General features: G+C 37.4%; 1 protein-coding gene across 2 annotated transcripts in view; it reads left to right on the forward strand.

Moving 5' to 3' along the window:
* Positions 1 to 14,292, forward strand: part of ank2b (ankyrin 2b, neuronal) — a 125,869-nt gene that overhangs the window by 4,742 nt on the left and 106,835 nt on the right. Inside the window, exon 1 of one of the 2 annotated variants that reach the window (XM_089131748.1) lies at positions 3,030 to 3,255. The exons of the other annotated variant lie outside the window; for it this stretch is intronic. Within the exon in view, the coding sequence (XP_088987874.1) occupies positions 3,169 to 3,255 (87 nt within the window). The 5' untranslated portion in view covers positions 3,030 to 3,168. Of the gene's footprint in view, positions 1 to 3,029; positions 3,256 to 14,292 lie in introns of those variants that run through there. 2 annotated transcript variants of the gene reach the window in all.

Raw genomic sequence — 14,292 nt, forward strand, 5'->3', positions numbered from 1 at the left:
CTAGTGGGCGTCGCCAGGTTTTTTTCGACAAAATTGATCTTGACTACTTTATAATCTTGACAAAGCGCATATCGTCGGAAAGGTCTGAGACTCTAGACTCAAGGTGGTAGAAGTGACATTTTTAACAGAAATGTATTAATTTGTTACAAGATAATGCATCAAAACAAAATTCAATGTAATGTGTCCCCGGTGGATATGTGTGGTATTGCGCCCCTAAACAATCTCATAGGAACTTCAATTTTTGTGATATCAACTTCAAATTTGGAACACATCGTGGTTAGACATACGGCTTTGATTTTATAGTAACTTTAGAGTAAAAATTATTATCTATATTTTATGTAAAATAAGAAATATGTAGTACAGCACATTTACAGTAAATTTAAACTTCCATAACTTTTTCATACTTTCATGCTTTAACTTATAGTCATAAAGGGTGTGGCAGTAAGGGGTTAATGAATCTTTGATGTGCACACACACACACACACACACACTCCCATCTGTCTGCTCACGATTCTAACAAGCGGTGTGTGCCAGAAAGCTCCGGAACGGCTGGCACTGCCAACTCACTTGGTTGGCAACTTTAAGAAGCATGGTCTATTCTAAGTGTGTGTTTCCCACATCATACCAGTATCACCCCAGGAGTGTGTGTTTAACAGAAAGCCAAAATGACAATATATATATATTTTTCATTTTATTAAATGAACCCACATTAATTATAATTAATATAACAAGAACATGCTGGGTTGTTTTAACCCAAATTTGGGTAAAATATGGACAAACCCAGCCATTGGGTTGCATTTTTAAATGACATTTTTAACCCAATGGCTGGGTTTGTCCATATTTTACCCAAATTTGGGTTACAATAACCCAGTATTGTTTAGAGTTTATATACATGCATATGTGTGTATTTATATATACAAAATAATGATTCCTAATTATTCATTTATAATTCCTCAATACATTCATTATAAACAATATAACAAGAATATATATATAGTCGCTAGTGACCTGATGTATGTAATAGACCCCTTTTCAGTTGGTAAACACGGTGACGTTTTTTAGTGGGCGGAGCTTCGGTGGAGGCAGAACGATTCACTAACGCTAGTTAGCTAGGATTGTTAGCTTGTTTTTTAACAATGACTGGAGAAAATTCGATATTATCTTAATGTGTAAGGTCACTCAGTGTCCAGGACCGCGATTGTTATTTCCAAAAGTTATTTTTAACGGACGGATCCAGATTGGCCGACCCGTAGCCGCCTACACGCGATCTGACAGGATTAACGTACGTTACCTCGGGTGAGTGGCCTGACTTCTACACCTGCCTTATAGAGAAACCGATCGTAAAGAGAAACTGAGGCATATAAATCTTTAGATGCCTATAAGGTCCTGTAGAAGACTTGTGTGTACGATCCACAGTTCTGCCGAGTCAGCGCCGAGACCACGACATTACAGTGCGATTTTAATCATGTGAATATTTTCTAGAAATAAAAGTTCCTGATACAACATATTCATTTTTCATCAATTCTTGCACCAAACAACACAACAAGATGACATTTAATCATAATAAAAGTAATTTAAGCTCCTTATTATGTATCCGAATCTGTGCTGGTTTGTATCGGCCGCCTCCAGTTTTCACTTTGATTTGCCTCCAGCTAGCGCCGTGACGTAACTGTGACTAAGGGGTCTATGGTGTAAGTTTTTATTTTCTACGCGGCAATTGAATCTCTGATGACTCATTAAGTGCAGTTCGCCCTTATTCCTCAAGGCGGCGCTGTCTGAAACACAATGATGACGTAATTATGAATTATGACGTGATGCTTCACTCATAATTACAGCAGGCATAAAACAAAAGAATATCACCCGCAAAATATAGAAAACGATAGATATGATTGAGATGTTTAACATGAGCTGATGATGATGATGATGATGATGATGAAGATGGGAATAAACATCAGCTCAAACTGAACCCTTCCATGTTCTGAAAGGTGGCTAAATATGCTTTATTTCATTGGTTTGTAATTGTTATTGAATATCCCTCGAGTTTTACACTAGTGTGGGCGTTCGAGATCCGTCCGTCACACACACTGTAGACCCAAGTCGATAAAGACCCGATGATGTAATAATGATTGGCAGAACATTCCTGCATAATTGACAAAAAGTAAACATACACGTGTTTCATCAACTCTAACGACTGTTTAACGTTCAGTCTTCATTTCCACTTAATTGTATATTAATAGAATTAAGAGTGAGTACAGCTGTGTGTGTGTGTGTGTGTGTGTGTGTGTGTGTGTGTGTGTGTGTGTGTGTGTGTGTGTGTGTGTGTGTGTGTGTGTGTGTGTGTGTGTGTGTGTGTGTGTGTGATGATGTTCTGTCAGCGCTGTGACCCGAGGCCATCATTAACATCAGCAGGATCTCTCTGTGGAAAGATCACACACACACACACACACACACACACACACACACACACACACACACACACACACACTGTTCTGAGTCTGACATTGCAAAAGAAATCAGGGAAAGATGATGTTTTATTAATAATAATAATGTTTTATTAATAAGATAATGTAATCATATCCAGGATATAATATATAATATAAATATGACTGTAAATGTCTGGGGCGCATTAAAGCTTATTTTAGGACATTTTTAGACTTTTTCTCAGTATTAATCTTTATCCAACAAGTCTTCATCAATTCACATCATTCTACTCTAATCTTTTATTTATTTATTTATTTATTTTTGCTGTAACAGCTCATTTAATTATTTATTTAAATCAAAATACATAAAAAGTCAACAATCAGAGCAACAACCAGCATGAATAAATAGTTTAAGATAAAAATAACATATGCATAATATATACGTACACACACACACACACACACGGGTGGCAACTTGGCCCGGTTGTGCTTCCTAATGTGAGTTGTTACCATGGCGACACCATTGTGATTTCCTCCTCCCTCCGAGCCCATCACCCTCCTCTCTCTCTCTCTCTCTCTCTCTCGGCCACTCCCCCTCTCCAGTCCCTCGCTCTTCTCTCACCCGTTCCTCTCGTCAGTGTGAACTGGAGATCAGAGACACTGGACTGGACCTGCACTGGATCCATTGAGTTCTTCAGGTGTAAGAAGGGATCCGCTGACCCCTGACCTCTGACCCCTGACCCCTGAGATGAATGAAGACGCCGAGTCCCGTCTCAGGATGGAGGCGACGGATAAACTGAACGGACTGGCGGGGAGGAGGAGGCGTCCGAAGAAGGTAAACATGAGGATCTTACACACACTCGCCTCTCACACACACTCAGGTGCAGGTGTTTCAGCGGTGTGTGTTCTTCAGAACTGAAACTATATTCTGAAGCGGTCTCTGATGATCAGGTGGAAACCCGTGTGTGTGTGTGTGTGTGTGTTTTGACTCGGATTGGTTCCTATGCTGATGTGTTTGTGTTTATGAGACTAGTGTGAACTGATTCTGTTGAGGTGAAGATGGGTGTGTGTGTGTGTGTGTGTGTTACTTATTTGTCCGATGTAGTAAACAATGTCATGCTTTAACACAATTTTTTTAATGGAACCCATTGAGGATTTGTGTGTGTGTGTGTGTGTTCATCAGTGTTTTGATTGACAGCGCAGTTTCTGAAAGGAACACTCACTATAAATCCCACTACTCATAACATATAACATGACACACACTATACATGACAACATATGATGTTTATACATTATGCAGATAATACATCATAAATCAATACGGTTGAAGCGTAACGATGTCAAAGCATGAAAGATGAAAGCATCTCTGGCTGTGAAACACCTTTGTTCCGTGTGTGACGGCGAGAGTGGGGTGTGTCCGCGGGCCTTTGTGTGTGTGTGTGTGTGTGTGTGTGCTCTACACTTATCTGTCCGATATAGTAAACAATGTCATGATTTAACACAATTTTTATGGAACCCATTGTGTGTGTGTGTGTGTGTGTGTGGCTTCAGCTGATAGTCCCTGTGAGGAAAAAAGGTTAATAAAAATACTAAATAATGACTATTAAAATTAATAAAACAAAAAAAACGTGTTTGTGAGGTTAGATATAGATGTAAAATACATCATCTAAGTGTGACTCCATGACGGAATAGGCCTGTTTCTCGTTTGTTTGCCTCTTCAGTGTGTGTGGGAAACGCTGCCGACTGTAAACACTGTTCTTGACTGGTTTGTCTGTGAGATTGAGAATTTGATTCGTCTTTATTATATCTGGTTATATTACACTGTAAAACTGTAAAAAATATTTTTAAGATTTGTTATCACAACATATTTTCTTTTGTCAAATCAACTTTATAATAATTTATTTAGTTGAGATAACTTATTATTTTGAGTTTCTGATGGTTAAATCAATCTCCTTCATTGTATTAACTCACTTTTTCCAGTTCAATCAACTTAAAATTTTAAGGCAACCAGGTTACTTACTTTTTTAAGTTAAAACGACAATATTTTTTTACAGTGTAGTAATCACATTTTTTCTTTTGTCAAATCAACTTAAATAATTTATTTAGTTCAGATAACATATAATTTTGAGTTTCTGATGGTTAAATTAATCTCCTTCATTGTATTAACTCACTTTTTCCAGTTCAATCAACTTAAAATTTTAAGGCAACCCAGGTTACTTACTTTTTTAAGTTAAAACGACAATATTTTTTTACAGTGTAGTAATCACATTTTTTCTTTTGTCAAATCAACAAAAATAATTTATTTAGTTCAGATAACATATAATTTTGAGTTTCTGATGGTTAATTTAATCTCCTTCATTGTATTAACTCACTTTTTCCAGTTCAATCAACTTAAAATTTTAAGGCAACCAGCTTACTTACTTTTTTAAGTTAAACCATCAATATTTTTAGAAACATAAGAGATTTTTAAATTCTGATTTTTTTTTTTTTTTTTAATGCCTTGCAAAACTCAGGGAGAATAAATAGTAAAAAAAAGTTACATTAGATCCATTTTCTTCTAATAAGAGCAGTCGATCCGCTGGTCAAACGGAGACGGTTCTGATGTATATTCACAGGACTTGCGTGTGTCTCGTGTGGTTTGGCTCTCAGCGAGGGATCATGGGCGATCGATGATGTGTGCATTATTAATACGTCTCCCTCCAGTCGGCGGTGGGGGTGAAGCGAGCGATCTGTGTCTCTGCACACTGCACTGATGACTGACTTCTGGACCGACAGCTTGACAGTGGTGTCCTCTCCAATGTGTGGCTGAAAATATGCCTTTATACATTTTAGCAATATATGATATATATCGGCCATATGATCTAAGATTCAGCGCGTTGTGACGTAGAATTGAGCGAGGGGTTTGATTGACAGTGTGGTTGTGGCATAGACCCCGCCCTCTGTGATCTGTACACCATCCTCCATTGTTTCAACGACAGCCGGTAATGTCTCCTCAAATCATAAATGTTCTGTTGTGGGATGGGATATAATAATGACAAACATAGTAGTTTTCACTTACCTATTGTATTTTGGAAGTTTAAGTGGCGCCTTTCCTTCGTAAATAAGTTTGTTTGAGCGAATCATTTTCTGAATGACTATTTTGTGAGCGAGAGTCAATTGAAAGCAGGTCTTGCTTAAAAGTTAATCCTCAAGTGTGGATCGTCGTCTACTGTTCGCGATCCACCGTCACCTCCAGTAACAGTAAGTGTATGTTATGATTTTTGAGCAAATAGTCTTTTCAGTCGATGTCAGCCTATTCAACAACAAATGCGTCTAAAGTCGTTATCGTCGTCGTAGGATGTCTGTGTAGGCTATATAATTTAAACCTTGTTTGTATAGTGTGTAACCACACATTTATAAATATATATATTTTTAAAGATATTGTATTAAAAACTGCATGTTCATGTTCTATAAGTTAGCCATCTTCTCACATTTGCCACAGAAGCACCTGTATGACAAGTAAACACGACGCCACAGGTCACTCGCATAAATGTAATTTCGCTTGTATGTAGCAAACTTTATCACAGTATGTGCATGTAGTTTCAAAAAATTGCGCTAACGTTAGTGTTTGTGTGTGTGTGTGTGTGTGTGTGTGTTGCACATCCATTATTTCAAATGGGACGTGATTACAACTCTATAAACATAAATGCATCAAATAACCATACCGAGACGTCCTGGTCCATTCTCATTTGTGTTTATTCTGCCGGAGTCTCTTTGTCATCTGGGTCTGATCAGAGACTATTTATATATTCCGATTCAAACATGTACGACTGAATGACATTCAAAACAGCGGTTTCTCTCTCACTCTCTCAGCACCGACTGCCATAGGTATCAAGTTACGCCCTCATCCAAAGGCAGGGCGGGGATGTGCAGCTCATTTGCATTTAAGGTGGTATACACCAAAACGGCCCATTTTAAAACAGGCCCCAAAATGACATTTTCAAATGGTTAAAATAAATTAACTGTGGGGTATTTTGAGCTGAAACTTCACAAATACATTCTGGGGACACATGAATGATTAAAGATGAGTTTTAATGGATACAATAATCGACTACAGACCTCACACTACGCATCGTCTCATTCCCGCTCAGGGAATCAGGGTTGCATTTGGTAACCTAGACGTTAAAGGGGTCAACGGATGCAAAATTCATTTTTATAAGGTGTTTGCATATAAATGTGTGTGGACTCAACCACCATAAAAGGAAAAAAAAAATTTAACCATCAAAAAGTCTAAACGCTCTCAATAATCAGGCCGTTTGGATTTTCTGAGATGTCATTATGCTCATGCTCCGCCCACCACTGCTGACGGACTGTCCCGTATTAGCATATTTCTTCCCTCAGCCATTCACAGAAGAGGGGGGCGGGGGGAGCAGTAGCTCATTATCATTTAAAGAGACATGCACCCTGTTTTTGAGGAGGTAAAAGGGTGTTGTTTTACACAACCATTGAGGAATCTTAACCAAAGTAGATTACAAACTTCACAGACCTCTTTCCCTGTGCTTCATCTGTGCAAAGCAGTTCGTGTGTCTCGGGTTATTGTCATCATCGGTGACGTCCTTTGGGGGAACTGGTGTTTCAGCAGCTTTCAGAGACGAGGATGAGGACGAGGAAGGTGTTCTCATGTTCTGATGATGATCCCGTAGCTCAGCTCTGATATCTGAGAAGTGCAACTCCCTCGTCAGCATCGCCTCATTCTCCTGCGAGCGTCCTGATGCTGGACTGGGTTTAGTGCTGATCTGCAGTCAGTATCACGTCACCGTTTCCCATAGTTGGAATTTGAGGGTTTTCCATGCAACAAGAACACCGGCAGATCTGGTTTATTTATCGAATCAGCTGTTTTTAGGCAGATGTGTTGGATGTCAGTATATTCATATGGTATTCAAACGGCATTTCGAAAGATTTCAGCATTACTACAGGAATATTTTAGACACAGTATTGTTTGTTTTCCTCTATTTGAACAGACGCGTCTCTAAACAACAGTTTCAGTTTCGTTTAAACCACTTTTGCTTTCTCCCTGAATGAATCAGGCTTTTTGAATGAATGATTCAATGACTCACTCGTTAAGATTGGGATTTGCCGCCTCCTACTGGCGGTTTAATATCATTTAATTTTAGCTGAGGGACTGAGAGATGAAGATGCTGTTTTTCGTTGTGATTTGTAACAATAGTTTTGGTTAAACAATATTTCTTAAACGCATTCTGTCTCTTTAAGTGTGTATGTGGTGTTAATCTGCTTTAACACACACCGTGTGTAAGTTGATAAGTGGACAGCATTGCTGAGTCTTTCCTCCTTAAAACTGCAGTGAACCAAAAACACGCTTTGAAATCGCTGGTGTTTCTGACGTCACAAACCACCTTGTAACCAATCAGATGAGTGAGTGGAGGCGGGGCTCATTTCCATATTCATAAAACCACAGTGTTATGCCGGTTCTAATTTGACCCCTCTTTTCAGTAACGAGTAATATAACGCGTTACTATTTCGAAACCAGTAATCAGATTAAAGTTACTTGTCCGAGTCACTGTACGTTACTATTTTTGTAATTTCCCTTAGTAAATATATATATTTATTTCTTTTTGCATCTCGGGGAGTATGCGCGACAAGTCACGTTTTCAGCATGAGGTTCACGTCACGTGTACGTACCACGCACGCAGCGACACAAACGTAAACAACAATGGAGGGAGGAGAGAGATGTGCTTTTTCTAGCTGGAAATACAGTCACTATTTTGAGTTTTTTTTGTCAAACATGTTTTTTTCAGGAAATAGTTAGGAAATAGTTCAACTTTAAATGACAGGAGATAGATTGTTAAAAATACACTTCCAATAAAGTGAGTGTTGGCAAAACCGATTATCATTTTTATGTTGAGGTGGCGGGTGTGTTGTCGGCAACTGCTGAATGTAACTAATAAAAGTAACTTGTCAAGTAACTTAGTTACTTTTAAAATCAAGTAACTTGTCAAGTAACTTAGTTACTTTTAAAATCAAGTAACTTGTCAAGTAACTTAGTTACTTTTAAAATCAAGTAACTTGTCAAGTAACTTAGTTACTTTTAAAATCAAGTAACTTGTAAAGTAACTTAGTTACTTTTTCAAAAGTAACTGTGGCAACACTGATACTAAATGTGACGAGGGTGTCGAGTTACATTCACGATATTTTAAGGCATGAAGACGTTTTTTTCAAGGAAAAAATTTAAATATGTAATTGATCAAAGATGAGTGTTAAGTGATAAAATGATCGACTACGGGGGACTTTAGGCTGTAAACCCAAGAAAACACACCCGAAGATGCGTGTGTGTGTGTGTGTGTGTGTTTACCACACACTCCTGGACGCCAAACAGCAGCGCAGATGGAAAATGCTTCCTGAAATGACATTCAGCTGTTACCACGGCAACAAGGGGTTGAAAACGCCTCACCCTCCTGAATATGATATATAGTAAAAATAATTAGATTCAGTACAGTTAAACGTCTGTGAGCGTGCAGTGTGTTTACACGTATATTATATCGGATGAGAAGATTGTGTATGATGCCACCTCTGAATTAGACAGGGTGGGGCCGGTTACCAAGGCAACAGTCACTATGGGATGCTCCCATAATCCAGTCGGGATGGGGGTGGAGGACAGGATAAGACAATAACACAAGAAGGGCCAGGAAAGGTGCTTAACAGAAGTGTGTATTACGGTGTGTTCGAGGTATTATTGAACTCCTCTTTTAATCCTGACACGAAAGAGAGAGAGAGAGAGAGAGAGAGAGAGAGAGAGAGAGAGAGAGAGAGAGAGAGAGAGAGATCATAAACCCCTCCTTTAATCTCTCGTCGGGAAGAACGGCTCTTTGTAAGAAACTATAATCACTGATATCAATATTAAAATCAGTTTTTATCACACTTCAATAATGCATGTTTACAGTTCATATGAAAATAAGCCAATAATAAGCCAATTATGCCAACATATTTCCATGTAATATGGTTAATTATTTTAATTGTAGGGTTTATGTTTGCATAGCAACATCAAAGGCAGCTCATCCAATCATAATTCAAGATTTTAGAGTCGGAATAATAATAACAGTAACGTATCTCTGACTGACAGCGGCATCCATTATTAATAATGCTGGTGAATTATGAATGATATTTCAGGTTGAGGGGCGCAGTGGGGTAATTAGACACATCGTTAATGTGTTAGAAAAGACAGGATTTTTTATATTTGGTTTTAGCCAGATTTATTATTTTATATCGGTCAGGGGATTTAAATATCATCCTCCATATTTTCATCATTTGCAAGTTATCAAATGTTTAGGTCAATATTGACGTGTTTCTGTCAAATAAATGTATGTAATATCATATGCAGCAGGACTAAGACAGGAAAACATTATGTGGAATTATAAACAGAATGGTTATTATTAATAATATTGTAAAAACACAGTTATAGTCATAAGAAAGCATTTCAATTCTAAAACTATATTAATCCAGACTCCTGGGCTGGGTTTTTAAAATGATAAAATTATAATTAATTTAGGAATAATAGAATATAATAAAAACAAATTGGTCGAAACTGATGTGTCATGTCTTTGGTCTGTTTTTAGTGTTTCATAATTTAATAAAACGAGTTTAAATAATGATCTATTCTGTTTCTGCTTCACTCAGATGCTTTATAATGCAAGGATACGTTGATTATATAATCAAATATATCTTTTTAAAATGCTAATTGTTTTTTTTTTCATTTCATTATCTCATTACGTTCATACATGTTCATCAAGACAGAGTTTATTTTGATTCAGCCTTATTTATTCATTTATTTGGTTAAATGGTTTTTCGAACAGTAAAGCATGGCGAACACTAATCTTATCATCTCTCTCTCTCTCTTTTCAGAAACAGTATTATTAATAATGTGTTACAATCATTCATATTATCACAGAAGTTCTGGATAAAAGTATATAGTTTGGATATAAACACTGATGACAACAATGGTGTTTAAAATAGAGGGAATCACCCTTTGAAAGTAATTGTATCATTATATCGTTACACCAGTGGGTGGAGACACATGACACATGAATCATTTATTCATGAGATTCGTTCAAAATCGCTGATTCATCCAGTAATGAAAGGAGTGAACTCTTTATGAGCAAATCATTTAATCATTCATTCACGAGATTCGTTCAAAAACGCTGATTCATCCAGTAATGAAACGAGTGAACTCTTTGTGAGTGAGTCATTGAATCATTCATTCATGAGATTCGTTCAAAAACACTGATTCATCCAGTAATGAAACGATTGAACTCTTTGTGAGTGAGTCATTGAATCATTCATTCATGAGATTCGTTCAAAAACTCCAATTCATCCAGTAATGAAACGAGTGAAGTCTTTATGAGCAAGTCATTTAATCATTCACTCAAGAGATTCGTTAAAAAACATTGATTCATTTAGTAATGAAATTAGTGAACTCTTTGTGAGTGAGTAATTGAATCATTCATTCACGATATTCGTTAAAAAACGCTGATTCATCCAGTAATGAAACGAGTGAAGTCTTTATGAGCAAGTCATTTAATCATTCACTCAAGAGATTCGTTCAAAAACGTTGATTCATCTAGTAATGAAAGGACTGAACTCTTTGTGAGTGAGTCATTGAATCATTCATTCACAAGATTCGTTCAAAAACGCTGATTCATCCGGTAATGAAATGAGTGAACTCTTTATGAGTGAGTCATTGAATCATTCATTCACGAGATTCGTTCAAAAACGCTGATTCATCCAGTAATGAAACGAGTGAAGTCTTTATGAGTGAGTCATTGAATCATTCACTCAACCCTTTTTAAAAATAATTCATTTTAATTGATTGAACATTTTTAAATAGACTGTAGCAATTACCGTTTTGTCAGAACCTCTAAATGGTTTAGTTTCATGTTGGTTGTATTGTCTCTTCCTCTTCTAAACGATAGCAGAACGACTAACGCTATATTTAGAGTAATACACACCTAGTCATGCCGCCTCTGTAAGTTATAATAAGTGTCAGCAGAATTACTGTGGTTTGGACTGAAGTTCGGTTGAGTTCACTTCCTCTCTCTTTATACTGGTGGGAGTTTCATGAACCCAAACACATCGACAGATGGACTGAGAAACTCCCTCGGGTGCTAATTCTGTGTGTGTGTGTGTGCATGCGAATATACAGTATATACAGATTTAAAAACCCTGTAAGATACCCTTTTCCACTATTTGATTACCATATACATATATTATGTTACATACACAAAAATAATAAAGAAAACAGCCTACTGCATGATAATAATTGAGGCATTACTGGTGAATATCGATAATTTCATAATGGCCGATATGCTGTTTCATTCACTGAATCTCCTCACAGATGCGGCATGGTTTCAGATTCGAGTGTTTGATTTATACAAGACAAGAGCTGAAGCCTTTAATTCTCTGTATTGTTTTGTCAGGCATCCCTCTCTCTCTCTCTCTATCTCTCTCTCTCTCTCTCTCTCTCTCTCACTCAACTCTTGACTCTACAATTTCAGTCTAACTTTTGAGACTCATTATATTCATGTAAAATATATAATTTCTCATTTTCCATTTGCCGCTTTCTTAGATTTTCGAAACAGAACCGAGTTACTCGAGTACTTGTGGTTTATGATAGCGTTTAAAATAAGACAGTTTCTGTCCAGTATTCAAAGCAATAGTCGAAATATGAAGTATTATCACAATCACGACCGAAAACAGAAACAGCATTCACTCTTCATCTCTCTCTCAGTCCCTCAGCTGAAATGAAACGATCCTGAATCCGCCAGTAGGAGGATAAGCGAATCCTTATCTTAACGAGCGAGTCGTTGAATCATTAAAGGGCCAGTTCCCCCAAACATGTAAACTCTGTCATAATGACTCTCCCTCATGTCGTTCAACCCCTACCTTTTATCTGTATTTGAAACTTGCCAGCCCAGAAAGTTATTAAATACATCGTTAAAATAGTGCGGCTCAACCTAACGATTATCAAGAAAAACAAACAAAAATAACGACTTTATTCAACTCTTCTTGTTCTCTGTGGGCCTCGAGTGAGTTCTCGTAGTGTAACGTTCTGTGTTGTACGTGCGAACGCAGGCTCTCTATTGGCCGACGCTGGTCATGTGTGTGATACTGGCCAATCGTGAGCCTTCGTTCTGACGTACAGAAGCACAGAAAGTATTCTCGTCGCTTGATACTCTCGTCACTCGCACTATTTTAACGATGTCTTTAATAACTTTCTGGGCCGGCAAGTTTCAATAACAACAGAAGCCTATGGAGGAGTGATCCAGCTCTCAGATTTAATCACAAATATCTTCATGTGTGTCCCGAAGATGAACGAAAGTGTTATGGTGTTGAACGACACGAGGGAGAGTCGTTTGGGGGAACGTTTGCTCAGAGACGCTAAGGCTCGTCAAAATAAAGAAAATTAGACAATGTTGTTTGTGTCTAAAATCAGTCTTGGTTACCTAATAGCCTATTTACTTATTGTTTATTGAATTGTTGTATAAAATCAATATCACGTTTGCTAATGAGCTGATATCCGGGAAAACGGCACTTTTACTCGGCTGATATTACTTATAAATATTAAAAACAAGAATTTTATACAAAGATTTTCTTTTGCATCAAATCTCAATTTTTGGATGTGTGTGTGTGGTGTGTTTAATCCGCTTTAACACACACCGTGTGTAAGTTGATAAGTGGACAGCATTGCTGAGTATTTCCTCCTTAAAACTGCAGTGAACCAAAGACACGCTTTGAAATCACTGGTGTTTCTGACGTCACAAACAACCTTGTAACCAATCAGATCAACGAGTGATCGCCAACCAGTGGATCTCTGAGCGAGGGAGTGGAGGCGGGGCTAATTTGCATATTCATAGACCCGCAAATATTAAATGAGGCGGGGGTGTCGAGTTACATTCAAGATATTTTAAGGCATGATGAAAAAAGCTGAGTGAGTGAGTGAGTGAGTGAGTGGAGGCGGGGCTCATTTGCATATTCATAGACCCGCAAATACTAAATGAGGCAAGGGGGTCGAGTTACATTAAATATATTTTAAGGCGTGTGACGAAAAAAAGCTGAGTGAGTGAGCGAGTGGAGGCGGGGCTAATTTGCATATTCATAGAACCGCGAATACTAAATGAGGCGAGGGTGTCAAGTTACATTAAATATATTTTAATATTCAATGCCAACCCTAGTGTGCGTCTCGTCTGTGCTCGGGACTACACAATACATCAAACCTGTCGCTTCAAACAACTCTTTTGGTCTCCTAATTCAGTTTTAGTTCTGCTTTATCCCACAGTCGTTCCGTCTTCACCACCCAGAACAAATCAATTAATCAATGACATTAGATATCGTCCTGTTTTCCGGGGGAATTAATCCAAATTAAGAGAGTTGATGCTTTAAAAAAAAAAAAAAAAAGCAAATTCATTTTGCTCGTCTTACGCAAAAACTCACTTCATTTTTATTTATTTCCCTAGAAAACAGAAGAAATATCTACCGGTAATGTCATTTTACTACTTTACTAAATACATCTTGATTTGAAGAGTTCAGATGCAAAAGCCTCTAAATGCCATTTGAAATTTTCTTCTAAAATGACCATTTTTATCAAGCTTGTATATTTAAGTTCAGTAATTTCACTTAAATGACAATTAATAGGTAATCTCCATTGCAATTTAAGTGAAATTACTGAACCTAAATATACAAGCTTGATAAAAATGGTCATTTTAGAAGAAAATTTCAAATGGCACTTAGAGGCTTTTGCATCTGAACTCTTCATATATTAAATGTTTGTTTTTGGACTGGAAACAAGACACACAAATACTAAGTAAAAGCATTTTTGCAGTGC

Source organism: Pimephales promelas, chromosome 1, assembly GCF_988280905.1.
Source record: "Pimephales promelas chromosome 1, fPimPro1.hap1.1, whole genome shotgun sequence".
NCBI lineage: Eukaryota > Metazoa > Chordata > Actinopteri > Cypriniformes > Leuciscidae > Pimephales > Pimephales promelas.